The 19,071-nt window shown below is 45.5% G+C and overlaps 1 protein-coding gene across 1 annotated transcript in view; it reads right to left on the reverse strand.

Moving 5' to 3' along the window:
• EML6 (EMAP like 6) overlaps positions 1-19,071 on the reverse strand; it is a 352,965-nt gene that overhangs the window by 187,466 nt on the left and 146,428 nt on the right. Inside the window, exons 3-6 of the mRNA XM_034764322.1 lie at positions 16,915-17,013; positions 8,526-8,594; positions 4,301-4,486; positions 1,726-1,861 (exon numbers count right to left, since the gene is read on the reverse strand). Coding sequence (XP_034620213.1) covers positions 1,726-1,861; positions 4,301-4,486; positions 8,526-8,594; positions 16,915-17,013 — 490 coding nt within the window. The remainder of the gene's footprint in view (positions 1-1,725; positions 1,862-4,300; positions 4,487-8,525; positions 8,595-16,914; positions 17,014-19,071) is intronic.

Genomic DNA, 19,071 nt, shown 5'->3' on the forward strand with positions numbered 1-19,071 from the left:
AGTTGAAGGCCACCTGTCGAATAAATCTTTCTTCCAAAAAGGTCCAGTTTCTTCACCTCTTTTTGTTTAGGGGTAGCGCTCAACTGTCCCTGCCTGTCCCTCCTGTTTGCTGCAGACACAACCAGGGACACTGGGGGGGTGGGGGTGCAAGTACAAGTATTCAAACCCACTCGCTGGTACATAATACTACTTCTCTGCCCAATTTGAGGTGAGGAGCAAAGAAGCAGAAGTTTGCCACAGGGCCTTGACTCGGCCCCATCACAGCCTCATTGATGGGTAAGGCCACCTTGGATGGAGTTGCTGCATCCAGGATATTACTAAGGGTGTGTGATGTCTCTTTAAGATCCTCAATTTCCAGACCCAGATTTGCAGCAATCCGCTTCAAAAGGTCCCAATGGGCCCTGAAATCATTCTGTGGAAGAGGACACCTGGTCCCACGACAGCATCATCTGGAGAGGATAAGCAGGAGGCTTGCACCAAAGGAGGAGCTCCCTCTTCTTCCTCAGCCCCAATGACATCCATTGGAGCCAGCTCCTGAACATCGGTACTGGGGTCAGTACTGGGGTCAGGGTCCAGTGCTGACTAAGAAGGAGTGAAAGCCTGTCTCTCGGAAACCACTGAGTAGGAGCAATGGGAGGGAGGACCCGGTGCCGGGGGAAAATCCCAGGGGTTCCAGTAAGACCACTGCATTGGCCAGTGACCCACTGGCCAGGTGCTGGGGTGGGGGGCCAGCTTGGTGCCAGAGGAACACTTCGCACTCATGCCAAAGTGCTCGGCACCAAATTGTAGTGGCTCTGCTCTGGTCCGAGGGCAGCTTCCATGAGGATACCCTTAAGCCTAATGTCTGTCCTTTTTAGTGCGGAATTTGAAGTCCCAACAGATCTGGCAATTGTCCTTCAGATGAGTTTCCCCCAAGCACTTCAAGCAGCTGGAATGTGGGTCACTCACAAGCATAGGTTTGCCACAGGATACACAAGGTTTGAAGCATGCCTGGCCCATGGTGCAAAAGAGTCCCTCAACAACGGAAGCTAATTATGTGCATTAATTCTAATTTCAAAAACTATATACACTAAACTATGATAACTAAGAATGAAGTGTTAGAGTCCAAAAAACACTGGGAAGAAAATCATGCTGAAGCAAGAAGGGTCATTCCAGCAACAGTCATGGGCAGTAAGAAGGAACTGAGAGGGTGCATAGCCAGTAGTGCCCCTTATACTGGCACACGAGTGCACAGCTCCAGCAGGCACTAGAGCTGGCCCAATGGATATCACTAAGGGAAAAATCTCCAGCAACGGTACGCAGGGTGGGCACATACCTAACATGGAATGGACATGAACAAGCACTCACAGAAAAATATTGAATACTAAGAGTCATAATGACTGGCTTCCTCTCTCTTCCCCCTCTTGTGCTCAGAAAGCATGAGTAACCTCATTCTCACACTTTTGTGATGAGTGTACCTTTGTAGATCATGTTCTGAACTTCCACAGCATGGAAAAAAGATGACAAAGCACCCTTCTATTTTTACTATGGAACATGAAAACTGCTCAAAGATATAAAAAAACATTATTGTCAAACAAAATAATTGTTTAAAAATCTGTATATAATCTATCCTGTCTGGTAAAATTCAAAAGGCATTATGCACAGGCATTAAAACTTTATATTGTATTAAAATGTAACATCCATTATCCAAATATATCAAAATCCACTCACAAATAATTGTATTACCTTTGTATCCTTGTTCAGTCTCCCTGAGATCAATTTTAGTTATTGGCTTGAAATCGTTGTCCCATAACCGAATACAACCATCTCTCCCACCAGTGGCAAAACCTTCCTCACAAGCATACATACTAAAAATTCCAGCCTGTTAATCAATAGTATAATAGTTTTGAAAGTTGATAACAATTTAAACATAAAAACAAATCCAAGTGTGTTTGAGTATGCTCTTGTTAAAGGCCAAACTATTAAGAACTGTTAGATAATACTGTTTAAGAGACAAGACGCTCTCCACTCAGAAAACAAACCAAACACACAGGTGACAGTTTATTTCAAGTGCTCTCTTACCAATCCATTGATTGTGAATTATAATGGAACTTTCGTATAAATGTCATACACGTAGCATACATATGTGACTATAAATTAAATTTAATGAATGTTGTTTCAAAAGAGTATTAAGTAAACGATGGGACACTTACAATAAATTGTCACCCAGAATAAACAAAAACAAGCAAACAATTGACACAAATATTCTTACAGGTGAAGAGATGGCTCAGACAATGTTTCATGAATTCATTTCAGACATCATTTGGAATCTGATATAAACTGAAAGAGTGTGAATTTCATTTTTTGTTGGCACAAAAAGTATCTACTTAGTTTGAATTGCTTTTTCACTTTTAAAAAAGGCAAAATTTATGGATTACCATGTTCTTCTACATTAAAATATTTTTACAGTACTTGTTAGAATGCTTACTAATGTATCACCCACCTTGTCTCTAGTATAATATCTTTTATTGGACCAACTTCTGTTGGTGAGAGAAACAAGCTTTCAAGCTTACATAGAGGTCTTCATGAGGTTTGGGAAACTTAAATCAGAGTGTCACAACTAAGTACAAGATAGAATAGGTTGTTTAGCATAAGTAGTTAACACATATTTCAAGGGATCATTCAAGATGAAGTGGCCATTAGTAGGGTATAGATTATTGTAATAAGCCATAAATCCAGTGTTTCTATTTAGTCCATGATTTTTAGTGTCTAGCAAAGTTATGAATTTAAGCTTCCAGACTCATCTTTTGAAAGTGTTATGCAGGTTTCCTTTGGGGATGAGGACTGATAGGTCAAATATAAAGCGATTGCTTTGTGAAAAGTGTTCATCCACAGATGAGGTGATGTTTTTGTCTTTTATCATTTTTCTGTGCAAGTTCACCCACATAGTTGTTATTGGGGCATTTAGTGCACTAAATGAGGTACACCACATGTTGTGATAGGCATGTGTAGAGCTCATGGATCTTGAAAGGTGTGTTGTGGGATTTTTTTTTATCATTGTAGTAGTGGAAGATATGTCTGCAAGTTTTGCATCTGTTGTTCTGGCAGGATCTGGTGCCACTTTGAGCTGGTATGTCCTGGTCTGTGGGGAGCTTGTGTATGATGAGGAGGTTGGAAAGGCTGGGAGGTTATTTGAAGGCCAGAAGAGTGGGTTCAGGAAAGATTTATTTCCAGGTGGGGTCCCCAACAAATATGGGTTGTAGTTGTTTGATAATGCCCCATATGGGTTCCAGTGATGGGTGGTAGGTGACAACTAGGGGTGTGTGGTCAGAGGGGGGTGGTTATTTCTGTATTGAAGCAGGTCCCCCTGGGGTATTTGGGTGGCCCATTCCATGATGGAACTCTATTTTTGAATATTACTGTGATTCTTCATACAATGTCAGCAAAGCTGTGTTTTTCTTAGGCTCATAACTACTGAGGCTCAGCAACAACTATATATCGAAATTGTTGTTTCTACCAAGGTTCCAGAAATATGCTATAAGAGCTACTCAGGGGATTTATAAAACTGCTCTAAGGAAACAATCCCTATCCACATGTTACAAAAGGTAACATGAACATATGTAATCTAATTAAGGCACTAAAGTTGAATGTTTAGGAATATGAAATAAACATTTACAGTAGTAAAATATGCCTCTGATATTTTTTAGCTCCAATGTTCATCTACACTGAATAGATTGAGATTTTTGTTTGCTTCAAATTACATTTTTAGTATTTAATGAGAGTTTTTAAAATCATTTCCATGTTATGTGAGCAAGCCAAAGAGGAACACCACTGTAAAGCAGATTTGCTCATATTCTTATTGCCTTGGTTAATGAGAAAAACACATAAGATGCTTATTATGCTTAAGATCTCATTTTTATGAAAAACCTTAGTACAGAATATTGGGAATCCTATTTTAAATAAGACTAGCACATTAGAATATATGTTTATACAATTAGTCTATTCAGAACTGAAGCCACTTTAAAATCTGTCAAGATGATACCTTACATTTAAGTCTGTTCTGTGAAATCAGTGTCAAAACTACAAACAAACAAACAACAGCAGCAGTTCTGTCAGTAGAACAAAATACTGTAGCTAATACTTAAATACCTACATAATCAGAGTATAAAGTGAACAATTCATAAAGTCCTACTGAACACTATACATTCTGTTATGATTTGACACAGATTAGAATCTATTGAAATATCAAAGATCCATTACAGTTCTTCAATTCAGTGAACAAGGTTAATTTTCATAAATTAGAATTAAAAACACAACTTACACTATGAGCTCCTTGAATTGTGCGGACTAAGTTTAGCCCTTTCCAAACATAGATGTCTCCATTTAAAGCACCAGAGTATGTGACATCTTCTTTTGCACATGCTAAGCAAAGGATAGTTTGGAGATCTCCTGTTTTGCCAAATATTCCTCTTTTTGCTGTCAGTGCATTTCCACACAACGTCCAAAACTATTAAATGTAAATGATACATGAAGAGAAGTCTCTGCAGCATTTTTTGTTTTGACATCAGTTTGCAAATCTTACAGACATATCTCCGCAGGGCCGCCCGGGGGGGGGGGGGGGGGGGGGGGAGAAGTGAGGCAATTTGCCCCAGGCCCCGAGCCCCACAGGGGCCCCCACAAGAATATAGTATTATATAGTATTGTAACTTTTTTTTTATGGAAGGGGCCCCCAAAATTGCTTTGCCCCAGGCCCCCTGAAGCCTCTGGGCAGCCCTGTATCTCCGTATTGTTCAGTAACTGAGCTAGACACTCTTGCCTCTTAACTGACTGTTCCATCATGCTACAAATAACTTATAAAGAATGGGAAACTACTACAGTATATCTGAAGATCACATATACAATGTGATAGTTCAATTTTTTGTGTATGTATGTATGAAACTGAAAAATAACTCATGGTGTTTTATTATTGTTACCCTCATTCTTTTAATAACCTCACCCTCACTTTGTCTGTTGCCATTTCATGCATGATATGTAATAGAATGGAATCTTCTTAAACAAGGGACCTGTCTTATTTGTTTGCAGAGCTCCATACATACCTATGGGCTGTAGAAATAAAAAATAAATAAAACTAAAGACCAAGTCCTGAGGTCTTCTCTTATTACTTATTCGTGTAAAATTCCCATCCAGTTTGCCTGATTGAGGATCAAGTAAGACTCTCAGAATTTGGCCCAACAGTAGTGTGTGCTGATAGGAAGTCATGAAAGACAAGAAGATGAGCCATTTATAACCATTAGATTGTAATCTGAGACAAATTAAGAACATGCTTTGGGCATTTATAACAAAATTCAGATCTTGATATGAACTTCCTTAGAGTTGAAAGTATTTGGATCAAGGATTTTGGTTTGGGGCCCATCTCCAATTTCCATATCTTTTTAACAGGGGCTTAACATAGTGGGGAGGGATTGCTCAGTGGTTTGAGCATTGGCCTGCTAAACCCAGGGTTGTAAATTCAATCCTTGAGGGAGCCACTTAGGAATCTGAGGCAAAAAATCAGTACTTGGGCCTGGTGAAGGTAGGGGGCTGGACTCAATGACCTTTCAAGGTCCCTTCCAGTTCTAGGAGATGGGATATCTCCATTAATTTAATAAAAAAAAAAGAGGCAGGCTGCAACTTTTATTAAACTTTAACAATAGGGAGGGGCCCTACTTGTCCATCACCCATATTCTCCTATACCAGGCATTTAATTGGCTCCAATGAGGGGATTATAGGGCTCCTTACCATATAACACATAACGCAGGGTGACACTCCTCAGCCTACCCCCAGGACTCAGCTCTCTCCGAGTCCCATGTGGGGGACAGAGGATGCAGCAGGGTAGGGACCTCAGCCTATGAGGGCCACAAGGTCTGCCTCTATCACATGAGCCCTTCACCAAAATCCCAGTCTTTTACCTCTTGGAGCCGTTCATTTTATTCTTTTAACCACACTAGAAACCAGCTGCAAGTTGTGATAAATAAACACCATCACTCCAGTACCTCAGTCAGGCAGTAAGAGCATTCCTATTTAATCCACTGTGGCTTGAAGATGCTGCAAGGATGCCAAAAGATTCTCTGGTCTTCTGCTAATTGGCCCATGGAAGAAAAAATTCCTTCCTGACTCCCTAAAAAGGCGATCAGCTAGACCCGCAGCTCCTGTCTGGCCGGGTTCCCATTCCTAGTTCGGATAGGTAGGGTGGGCTGCTGGAATGGAGCTGGAAGAGGCTCCACATTGTCCCTGCAACAGTTAAATCTTGGGAGCTGGGGAATGTTGGCCAATCTGCACCCCTCTCCCCCAGCTGGCCAATGGGTGCTTCCCAGGGGGAGGAGCTGAGTGTCTCCCTTCCTTGCTACTGGGACTGTCCCCCTTTCAGCACTGACCCCACCAACTTCCCCACCCATTGACGTGGATGGCCAGCATTTCTGACTAGGCAGGAGGTAGCAGCTGTGATTCCTGCCTACAGCAAGCTCAGCAACAGACTCAACCCCATCCCAGCCTGGGGCCCTCTGGCCAACTGTCTATGGGACACAGATTGCCAGGACTGAGTATCTACAGAAGATAGAACTCAGACATTGCTCCTCCTGCTGCACCACTTAGGGATAATTTTATATGTGGCAAGTCACTTTTGCCAAGACTTTTGCTAAACTTAGGCACCTAACTACATATTCAGGAAGCTAAATTAACCTGATCCTGTGAAGTAATTAATAAGAAAAATAAGAATAACACCTACCTCTTAAATATGTTTTCATCTGTAGACCTCAAAGCTCTTCACAATCTTTTAAATGTATTTAAAAGTCAATGGTACTTATTCATCTGAAATTGCACACAGGCTTTGAGAAATGTGGAAGGTTGCAGGTCTGGCTTTGATACCCAGCCTAGCCTTTCAGCAAAAGCTCAGCTGTAGTACACTTCAGAAATGGTTTGGATTGCTTGAATAGAGAGAAGCTCAGAGAAAAGACTACACTCTCCCCATTTCTCCCTCCCCAAATATTAATCTTGATTTTACAATGCAGAGTAATTACCCTATAGTATAGAGCAGGAGAAGCTATTTATTTTATCTACCTCTAAGTTCAAGCAGTGATCCCCATCCCTCTAATCTTAATATGCAGAAATAGTATGGACTACTGTTTGTACATTTTTTGATGGGAATCCAACACCTAATCCACAAACATTTTAACACACAGTTTTCTGGCATGCCTTAATCTATATCTGTTTGTTTGAATGGTTAATTATGACCATTTTAACAGTGCACAGGTGCTAACGAAAGATAGGTTTTGAGAAGCAGCTTGCAGAACACAGAAAATAGCATAACTACTGCCAAAACTACCCCACAGTTTTGAAAATAGTGCAAGTTTAGGGGTTCAAATTTCTCAGCCACCAGAGTTAGAGAGATTAGCAAGTTTTCTAAAACTTCTGTTTTTCCCACCCCTAATCATGGGAAATAATTGCCATCTAGTAAAGATGCATCTCAAAGACGGGGGAAAACAGAAAACTTTGTCAAAGTGAGAGACTTCCCTCCAAGCTTTGCATAAGCCCAAGGAGGTTTTATCCAAAATATGAACCTTTCGAGGGGATTTTCATTTTGCTTTCAATTTTACTTAAATTTTGGTCCTATTTAAATTTTAATACTAGACAACAAATTAAGGCAGCAGGAAGGCAATTTACAAATATGTATTTAGGTCCTCAAGTGCCTCCTGTGCAAAATTGTGTGAAAGGAACAAATACTAGAGCTGTGGAGTACTCAGGTTCTCTCCCCAGTTTCATGAGGTCAGAGGTACAGAAAAGGCAGGGAGCTGGGCCAAAAAATGGACTGGAAAACCAAGGATCTCTAAGAAACCTGACTCCCAAAGCTGCAGAGGATGTCCAGCAGCATGGAGTGACTCCTCTCATACCTTCTTTGTAGTCTCTGTCCAGACTGTGGCTGAGCAGTTAGGATCCCTATCTCATTCATAAGAACATAACACAAGAATGGCCATACTGGGTCAGACCAATGTCCTGATTTAGCCCATCTAGCCCAGTATCCTGTCTTCCAACAATGGCCAATGTCAGGTACTTCAGAGGGCATGAACAGAACAGGTAATCAAGTGATCCATGGTTCTGCAATTTTCTTAGCTTGAATAAGTGAAGCAGGGCTCCATCAATCCTTTCAGACCTTTTCAGTGATGCCTAATTGAGACTTAACTAGGAAGAGATAACTGAAGACCTTGATGAGCAGTTTGGTGGAATAGAGAGGGCAGAAGCCAAAAATGGGAGTGAGTATTGGTAAATATTAAGACATTAAATGTTTATACTTTGCTTGTTAAGCTGTCCTGCACTGCAGTCACTTCGTATTTCTGAAAATCTGCCTCATCATGTTGAATTGGCTGCAAACCTAGAAATCTAGATAGTGTTCATGGGGTTTGGGGGTGGCAGGAAGCCGCCTACTGAAAGAAAAGATGGCAAGCAGTTCAAGACATCAGATGACTTTATAAACTTTAAGAAATGAAAATATAAAAGCAACAAAACCAATTTACCTTTATATGTTTCACTCCACAGCTAACCATTCTGTTTGGCTGATATGGATCCCAGGAAATATCAAAAATCTGTTAAAAATATTTAATTTGAATTATAAACCAGTTGAATCTGCCATATATTTAATTTGCTTTTGCACATTTTTAAATGCAGTTCCATCGCTCAGTATTTGATTAAATTAATAGCATAATCTTTAGGTGAATGTAATGCTGTTTGACATGAATGACAAGTATAACTATAGCTAGACTGAGAGATAATGCAGACATGTGCTTGCAGGCTTCCGCACACAGCTCAGCCAGCAGACCTTATTCATAACTTGCAACAAACCACCTATTCTAGTCCCAAGAAACTCTTGAACAGAGAACATTTACTTTGCCAAACTGGGGAAAATAAAGTGCAGGTTGTGTGATGTGAGCTAATGTCCCCCAAAAGTTAAGAGGAGAGACCATTACTCATCTTCACTCATTACCTATGGGAAAAGGTGTACCCAGGTCAGGTTAGGTGATATTAACCCAATATGCCACCTTTTGTAATGCAGCTAAAGTGGTAATATACACAGAAATAAATTTACATAATAAAATTACATTTGTCATTTTCGCAAGCAATATATATTTTTGTCTATAATACAATGTAAGCATATTTCAAAATTAAGGACTAGATCCCACATTTTTTACTCAGAACAAACTCCTGTTGAGGTCAATGAGAACTTAGTCTAAGTAATGACTGCACAATCAGTCCCTCAGGGACATATTGTATAAAGCTTGAAAATGAAGAGTTTATACTATGGTCCAAACTTTCAAGAGTGCTGCAGTTTTTGGGTCTCCATATTCAGACACTTTACAGGGGCCTGATTTTCAGAAAACACTGAGCAGCCAACCTCTGAAATTTAAGGTGTCTCAATTTGAGTACCCAAAAATTGAGGCACCCAAATCACTAGTTTCTTTTTAAAATGTAGACTAGTGATATTCCGACCTCAGAGGTTCAGGAGCCAAATTAGCAATCAATATTACCCAAAGAGCCACAGTAGTGTGAATTCATTGTTTCATTTACTATATATATATATATACACACACACACACCCTTGCCTAATTTCTCCATTTTGATTTAAAGCATAGTAGCTACTCCAGTCAGCTAACAAGTATTTTATCATATTAAATATGCAACCAGTCATTTAGTATAATAAACAACACTGTCTTTCAAAATATAAAGTGTAACTCTTCTTTATAGAAAGTTGTGATTTTGAAGTATTTTCTAAGTATTATACCTCTTAAAATATGTAAATGACAGACTGCAGCAATGCCTTATGACCCCCTCACACCAGAAAAGACAGTTACCTTTTCCATAACTGATGTTCTTCGAGATGTGTTGCTCATGTCCATTCAACTTAGGTGTGTGTGCTCACCATATGCACCGGTGCCAGATGTTTTTCCCTCAGCACTATCTGTAGGGGACCGGCTATGGCACCCCCTGGAGTGGCTTGAACATGCCATGGTATATAGGGCACTGCTGGTTCCCCCCACCCTCAGTTCCTTCTTGCCAGAAACTCTGACAGTGGGGAAGGAATGGGCATGAGTAACAAATCTTGAAGAACACCAGTTACGGAAAAGGTAACTGTCTTTTCTTCTTTGAGTGCTTGCTCATGTCCATTCAACTTAGGTGACTTCCAAGCAGTACCCCTCGGAGGTGGGTAGGAGTTCATGGACGTGTAGATTGCAACACCACTCTGCCGAACCCAGCATCATCTCTGTCCTGCTGAGTGATGGCGTAGTGGGCTGTGAATGTGTGCACCGAGAACCACTTCGCAGCTCGAAATGTGCCAGGAAGGCTACCGAAGATGCCTGTGCTCTGGTTGAGTGGCGGCGGAGGGACTCCCACCAACTCACAGCAGGTCTGAATGCAAGAAGTGATCCAGTTAGAAATCCTCTGCATGGACACTGGGAGGCCCTTCATCCTATCTGTTGTAGAGATGAAAAGCTGAGTCAACTTACGGAAAGGCTTTGTCCGATCTAGGTAGCAAGCCAGGGCCCTTCTTACATCCAAAGCTTGAAGGCACCTCTCTTCACTAGTCTCATGGGGCTTAGGGTAGAAGACCTGGACAGAACCAAGTGTAGATCCCACTGAGGGACTCGGGACCAAACTTGAGGAAAAAGTCTCTTGAGTCCTCTGAGGAACCTCACCGTCATGTCATGGGAGAACACCATCTGCCCCTGGATAGGCGGATGAAAGGTGGAAATGGCCGCCAGATGCACCCTGACAGAGGAGTGTGCCAGGCCCTGGTTCCTTAAACGAAGCAGGTAGTCTAAGATTGACTGCACCGAAGAATGCAAAGGGGAGATGCCCCATTTAGCCCTCCTGCGGGAGACCCTCGTCCACTTTGCCAGGTAAGTCTGTCTGGTTGAGGGCTTCCTGCTCTCAAGGAGGACCTTCTGGATCCCTTCCAAACAGACCTGTTCCTCAGGGTTCAGCCACGCAACATTCAAGCCATGAGGTCGAGGGACGAGAGGTTGGGGTGCAAGAGTCGACCATGATCCTGTGACAGCAGGTCCGGTTGGTTCGGCAGCGGGCACGAGGGATCTCCAACAGGCTCGATAGCATCCCAAACCAGTGCTGGTGAGGCCATGCTGGGGCGATCATGGTAACCTGTGCCTTATCTCTCTTGATTTTCGCTAGGACTTTGCTGATGAGTGGAATCAGAGGGAACACGTACATCAGGATTTCTGCCCACAGCAGGAGGAAGGCATCAGGGAGGGAGCCCTTTCCCAGACCCCGTCTGGAGCAAAACCTGTGGCACCTCCTGTTCTGCTAGTGGCAAACAAATCCACTTGGAGACCTCCCCACCTCTGGAAGATCATGTCAGCTACCTCTGGGTGGAGCACCCACTCGTGGTGAGAGGAGAAGTCCTTGCTTAGGTGATCTGCTAGCATGTTCTTGGCACCGGAAGGTGACACACTTCTAGGTGGATTCCATGTCGATGCAACGTCCCAAACACGGAATGCTTCTTGGCAGAGTGCTGAGGATCACACTTCCCCTGGTCTGTTTATGCAGAACATTGAGGGTGTGTTGTCCATCAGGACTCTGACCACTTTGCCCAACAGGTGAGGTAGGAAGACCATGCACGCACTGTGCACCACCCTGAGTTCTTTGACGATTATATGTAGCATTGTTTCCACTGGGGACCACATACCTTGGGTCTGGAGGGTGCCGAGGTGCGCCCCCCAGCCAAGGTCTGAGGCGTCCAAAACCAACTCACTGCCATGTGACCTAGTAGGCGCAGGCAAACTCTGGCTATGGTTAGGGGAAATGCGGAGACTTCCGCGATGAGGTCTGTCAGTGCCCTGAATCTCTCCAGTGGCAGGAATGCCCTGGCGCAGGTCGAGTCGAGCACTGCTCCGATGAATTCTATACTCTGTACCAGAATTAACATGGATTTTTTGTCATTTACCAACAGGCCGAGGCAACGGCAGGTGGCTAACAGCATCGTAAAATGCCTTTGGACCTGGGACCTGGAGCTGCCCTTGATCAGGCAATCATTGAGGTACAGGTAGATCAGGATACCCCAATGTCTGAGGTAAGCAGCCAACACAAACATGCACTTGGTAAATACCCATAGTTCTGTCGCTAGATCAAATGGGAGGACCACAAACTGATAGTGGTTGGGACCTACCATAAACTGGAGGAAGCGTCTGTGTCCCTCGAAGATGGCGATGTGAAAGTAAGCATCTTTCAGATCGAGGGCAGTGTACCAGTCTCCCGGATTCAGGGAAGGGATGATGGAAGCAGGGAGACCATGCGGAACTTCAGCTTCGCTAGGAAGTGGTTCAAGTCTCACAGGTCCAGGATAGGTCGTAGACCATCCTGGGCATTTGGGATTAAAAAGTAGCAGGAATAGAACCCCTTGTTCCTGTACTCTGGAGGAATGACCTCCACTGCACATAGCTGCAGTAACTCCTCTATCTCCTGCGTGAGGAGACTCTAGTGAGAAGGGTCCCTGAAGAGGGATGGGGAGGGGAGGTGGGAAGCCGGGTAGAAAGTAACTGAAGGGTGTAACCCTGCGCCACCGTACTGAGGATCCATCAGTCCGATGTTATAGATGCTCATGCACGGAAGAAAGGAGAAAGGTGGTTGGAAAAAATAGGGGAGGGAGGATCCTGGGAACAGACCAGTAGATGGCCCTTGGGTGTACCCTCAAAATGAGCACTTGCCCACCTACTTATTGCGGGTTGAGCTCGACTGAGAGGCCTGCGAAGGCTGTTGGCTAGGACTCCTCTTGTAGCCTCTGGATTTCTTATGGGGAGACTCCTGGTGAGGGTGGCTCCCCTGGCCCTCAGGCTGCTGCGGCTTAAACAACTTGTGGGCAGGGCCAGGAACATACAGGCCCAGCATTTCTCTTGGAGTCTGTGTTCTTAGGGGTAGCCCTGGGTTGACCTTGTCACTCCCTGTGGTTAACAGCTGCTATCACTAGGAAGTTGGGAGCAGGGTGGGTGTACAGGTACTCGTGGCCTTTGGATGTCACAAAGTACTTGCACTCAGCCCTCTTGGAGATGGGTAGCAGGGAGAAGGGAGTTTGCCACAGGGCATTAGTGATCTTAGAGACCCCATCATGAATAAGCAGAGCCACCCTGGCTGGTGCTGTGGAGCAGAGGACATTGAAGAGAGATTCTGAAGGCTCCTCTAGCTCCTCTGCCTGAAGACTCTGGTTGGCAGCAACCCTCTTTAGTTCCTGGTGCGCTTTAGCATCATTCGGAGGAACCAGGGGAGGGGGCCCCGTTACCACCTTGCCTTGCGACGACAAGGAAGATGCCAGTGCTGTAGGGTCCTCCACAACCATTGGTGGCCCAGTGGCTTCTTCCCCTGCTCCCTCTTGGACCTACAGGGTCCTCGCACCCGAGGTTTCGTGCACCAGAGGAGGGTGGTAGAGAGAGGCAGCTGGACTCTCCAAGGCTCCGGACACCAAGCGGGCAGCCTGGGAGGGCTGGGTGAACCCATGGGTTCCATGGGTACCACGGCGCCGGCCACTGTGCCTGAGGCCCCAGGGCCGGTTTCAGTGCCAACAATGTAGCTGGTATCGCTGGTACCGGAGCTTATTCCACTGTCAGGGAACCTTTCTCTGAACCAGGGCTAGATCCTGAGCGGTTGCTCCCAGGTGACCAGGACGGAGTGGAACGGTGGCTCTGTCGCAACCAGTGCCGGTTACTCCGTCTGAAGTCTGATGTGGAGTGGGATCTTAGGGATCGGTGGCGCTCGACAGATCCGCAACGGCTTGGAGTCGGCGATCTATGTCCTGCACTTGACGAGCGGTACCGGTATGAGGAACAGGACCCGGAGTCAGAACAGGCCTGGTGCCGGGAAGCACCCGCATGCGGTGATGCCCTCCTAGGGGATCGGCGACGGTCTGAGGAATGGTAACATTGATCCCTCGATGGGTCCCTGGAGCGGTACCGCGGTCTCAGAGATACCAGGTGCCGAGACCAGTACTTCTGCCAGTGGGGCGAGTCCCTCCAAGGGTCTGCACCCAATGGCCACCGAGCTGTGCCTCGAGTCTCTCTGCCCGAGGCCAAAGTCCAGGGACCGACTGGGGCTGCGCTGCATCTGCCTTTCGCAGTCAGATGCGTGGCGGCTACTGGAAGGCGAGCACTGGCAGGACATTCCCTATGACGGGGAACGGTGCTGCTGAGGTGGGGACCAAAGCAGTCCAAATGTGGGCTTACCCCATGAATGGGGAACCACAGGAGCCGGTGTGGGCAGCACCGGGAGGGACATGATCTCCTGCGCTACCTGCAGGGCCTCTGGCATGGACAGCACCTGGAGCTGACAGAGGCCTCTGCCGCTATCCAGGGTAGCTGACCGGGAGCCAGTTGGGCTACATCACTCCACCGGAGCTTGGGCCTGAGATCCCAACATGGGTGAAGAGTTGCCCAGCCTGGGACTTTGCTCACACCCAGTCTTATCCTCTCCCTTGCGGGAGGTTGGAGACCAGCCTTGCCCCACCTTCTTGAGCTTCTTGGTTGGAGCCAGGGATGGGGACTGGTGCCAGCCATTGGATGGTCCCAGTGGGGCGCTGCGTACCAAGGTCATGGTACTCGGCTCTGAGTCAGAGCATTGCTCCGGTGCTGGGTTGAGGGCCGACTCCATAAGGCGCACTCTTAAACAAATATCGTGCTCCTTCTTAGTCCTTGGCTTGAAGGACTTGCTAATTTTGCACTTCTCACTAATGTGTCCTTCACCAAAGCAACGCAGACAACAGCTGTGTGGTTCACCAGTTGGCATAGGCCATTTGCAGAGATCAAAGCCTGGGGACCGGTCCCAAGGAAAAGTCCCATTTGGGACTTACGAAGTCTCTAACTATAGCTAAGGGATTTACAAACACTAACAGAAAACTATTATACACTATAATACAAGAGATAACTAGTTTGTACGAACGAACAGCAACAGCACGAGCTGAAGCAGCAACAGTTCCAGCACTGTCACTGGTGGCAAGAAGGAACTGAGGTTGGGGGGAACTGGTGGCACCCTGTATACCACGGCATGCACGCGACACTCCAGGTGGCGCCAGAGCCAGTCCCCTACAGATACTGCTGAGGGAAAAGCTTCCGGCATTGGTGCATGTGACGAGCACACACACCTAAGTTGAATGGACATGAGCAACACATCTCGAAGAAGAACAAAAACATTCAACCACTAGAATTTAGGATCAGATTAGACAATCCCCTGCTGAACACCCTTTTGCTTTCGCTGTGGGGAGGGCTTGAAGGGCTAAGCCTTGAAACACTTCAATCATGGCTTAGAGCAGGGATGGGCAAACTACACCCCGTGGGCCAAATCCTGCCCGCGGGACTGTCCTGCCCAGCCCCTGAGCTCTTGGCCCAGGAGGCTCACCACCGGCCCCTCCCCCACTGTTCCCCCTCGCCTCACTCAACTCACTCACTCTGCCGCCGGTGCAATGCTCTGGGTGGCAGGGCTGTGAGCTCCTGGGGCAGCGCAGCTGCAGATCCCGGCCTGACCCAGTGCTCTGTGCTGCGTGGTGGCGGCGCTAGGGTAACCAGATGAGGGGAAGAAAATATCGGGACAAATGGGGGTGGTGTCCGCCAGCAAAAAAACAACCGGGTCCTGCCAGCTGAGCAAAAAAAAAAAAATACAGTGCTGACGGATATCGGGACAAGATCAGTCGGGACACAGGACAGACACCGAGATATGGGGACGGTCCTGATTTTATCGGGACATCTGGTCACCCTAGGTGGTGGCAGTAGCAGCAGCATGGCCCGGCTCCAGCCGGGTGGCGCGGCTGTAGCGCTGCCAGCCACTGGTGCTCCAGGCAGTGCGGTAAGGGGGGAGGGAGCAGGGGGGTTGGATAGAGGGCAGGGGAGTTCGGGGTGGTGGTCAGGGGGTGGGGGTGTGGATGGTGGTCGGGGTGAAATGGGGTTGAATGGGGACAGGGGTCCAGGGGGCAGTCAGGAAGGGTGGGGGTGTTGGATGGGGCAGCAGGGGTCAGTCAGGGGCAGGGGTTCTGGGGGCAGTCAGGGGACAGGAAGAAGGGGTGGTTGGATGGGGCAGGAGTCCCAGGGGGGCCTTCAGGAATGAGAGGAGGGGTTGGATGGGGCAGGGGTCCCGGGGAGGGGCTTCAGGAATGAGAGGAGGGGTTGGATGGGGCGGTGGGGGCCCAGGGGCAGTCAGGGGATAGGGAGCGGGGGGGTGTGGATGGGGCAGGGGTCCCAGAGGTGCCATCAGAGAACAGGGGGGGTTGGATGGGGCAGGAGTCTGGGGGGGGGGGGGGGGAGAAAAGGGGGGGGGCGGGCCCCGACCCCCTCCCCTAACCAGCCCTCCATACAATTTATGAAACCCGATGCGGCCCTCAGGCCAAAAAGTTTGCCTGCCCCTGGCTTAGAGAAACAGAGCCTGAAATGGCTCCCATTGAAGTCAGTAGCAAAACTTCCACAGACATCAATGGGAGTTGCATCAGACCCTAAAAAAGTAATTTTGAAAAGCGAATAAAAATATTAATCCTGATGTGTTAGAAATATAGTACACAACAGTGAAGCACTGAATTCACCCAACTCACAAACACAGTATTGTTTTGTTTTGCTCCCACTATTTATGTATATTCTATCATGTGAAATATTCACAGATATACCATGCATAGTAAAATATATATGCACAATGAAAAGATTAATTTATCTCCATATATGTGTATGTTTATGTGTGTGTTTTTTTGACTGGTGGTGAAATCGCTTTGACATTTCCCAGCTTTGGGCAATATTCTCCACTCAGATCCACCTGATGGACCTTTCTGTGGACTAACCTAATGAAAAAATAATACAATATAGAAACAAAAATGTTACATGTTATCGAGAAATGCTCCGGACAAAATTCAGATAATTCCTTTTATATGATTACCCTATCTGAATGGCCAGTAGCTGTTGCTAGTAGTTTTCCTTTCTTCCAATCCCAAATACATACTGTATTTTTGGCATCCAGTCCCACTGAGGCTAAACACTAAGGAAAAAAAATAATCTAGTTAATTGAAGATCAGCCCAAAATAAGTCTTTCAAGTAAGCATTGTATGTGTACAGAAGGATTTCTCCAAATATGACTCAAATTAAAACTAAATTGCTAAAGATACCATCAAGATATCCATGTTAAATATTTGTTTAATATTAGAACATGCCAAAAATTCTAGTCTTTTCTAGAAGCTTGACATTAATTACTTGACTTTTAAGTGTACCAAACATAGGTTAAATTCATCAGAAGATCTGAAGAGCTTGCTTCAGTAACACAACAATCTGGCATTCACATCTTACTGAACTGTTATTAAAAGTAAATGGGGGATTAAAACACTCCTCTCCCACCACCCACACCACCACATTTCATTATGTTTATGGTGCTCATTTTTGTGGACTTTTCTAGTAGCATTTTATGACTGTAATTTACCCTTTAATTTTCAATTTTATTTTTGAAAGAATGCATAACTAGTTATTTTAAAAGCTTAATACAAATAAATGAACTCCCCTCTCCTAAGAAACAAGAATCCCTTTTTGTCGAGGCTATGGCTATAAACAAACAGGATGAAGAAGAGATGTTTAAGATATAAATTAACATCTAAGTCTCTTCAAATTTTGTCTAATTTCACAGATCCTTAGGAGGATGCAGGAACATAAAAACTGTCCTGTTGTATAACACCAGTGGTTCATCTGGTTCAGTATCCTGTCTCTATTAGTGGCAAGTACCTTGTCTGCAAAAGATTATTTTCTTCACATTTCCCACTGTTGATATCACCGGTACTGCTATACCAGGCAAAAGAGCAAAAAAAGGCACCAACTCATGGGGATTTGCAGAAATACAAGGCCATGTGCCTCCATGCTTGGCTATCCTCTCCACACAATCAGGGAACACTGAGCCAGGAATTGTCCTCTATGCTTCCATCAGAAGGCATTTCATGGCATGGAGGCAATAAGGCAAAGTTAATATAGCTTCATATTGCTATAACTTAATGCTAGATTACTCATAGGCCTTGTGGGAGGTGACCATGTGCATCCCCCTCAAACCCTCCCTGTCCTGTTTTCTCCCCAACTATAGATCCCAGAAAATGAAAGAAATTCCTGGATTCAGAAAAGTAAACAAAAATGCACCTAAGCACTTTATAGTCACCATTCTTTTATTTAACAACACTGAAATGCATCTCTACCTTTGGCTTCTTGGGATGTGACACACCACGTGTCATCTCTTAGTATCACTGGTCCTATCTAGGGAATAGTGCATGCCCAAAGCAATAGGGAATAGTTCTGGTGAACAACTAAAATTATTTTCCTCTGCTGGCCGCCAAATGCATCTATATTTTTCCTGGTTTGTGCAGAGTAATGAACTTGCAAATAAGTAAATCTGACTTACTGTAATTTCTCGTATGTGTGTGTGTATGTTGAGAGAGTAACAATTGTGTGATGATGCTGAATCACTACTCAATTATAGCAACAGGTGGATTAAATTAAATCCCAGGGGCCATGGATCAGTGTTCATGTCACAATCCCAGTCAGTACCTAGCCCAAGCTAGAGATACTAATGATCCAACCAGCGGCCAAATTCAGTGATGAATCCTAGGGCACGTCTTCACTACCTGCCGGATCAGCGGGTAGCGATCGATCTATCGGGGATCGATTTATCGCATCTAGTGTAGACGCGATAAAATCGATCCCTGATCGCTCTGCCATCGACTCCGGAACTCCACCACAGCGAGAGGCGGAAGCGGAGTCGGCGGGGGAGCGGCAGCGGTCGACTCGCCGCGGTCCTCACAGCCAGGTAAGTCGACCTAAAATACGCAATTTCAGCTACGCTATTCGCGTAGCTGAAGTTGCGTATCTTAGGTCGACCCCCCACCCCCCGTAGCGTAGACTAGCCCTAGTCACGTGCCACCTGAGGCACATTGCACATACGCTAAGAAGAATTAAATCCCAACCAAGATAAAAGGAATTGAAGCGTCTCTTCAATGAAGAGGGTATGAAACTCTGGGATAAGGCAGTTCTTCAGGAAAAGCCTAGGAACATGCAATTTGGGGATAAA

This window comes from Trachemys scripta, chromosome 3, assembly GCF_013100865.1.
Source record: "Trachemys scripta elegans isolate TJP31775 chromosome 3, CAS_Tse_1.0, whole genome shotgun sequence".
NCBI classification, from domain to species: Eukaryota; Metazoa; Chordata; order Testudines; family Emydidae; genus Trachemys; species Trachemys scripta.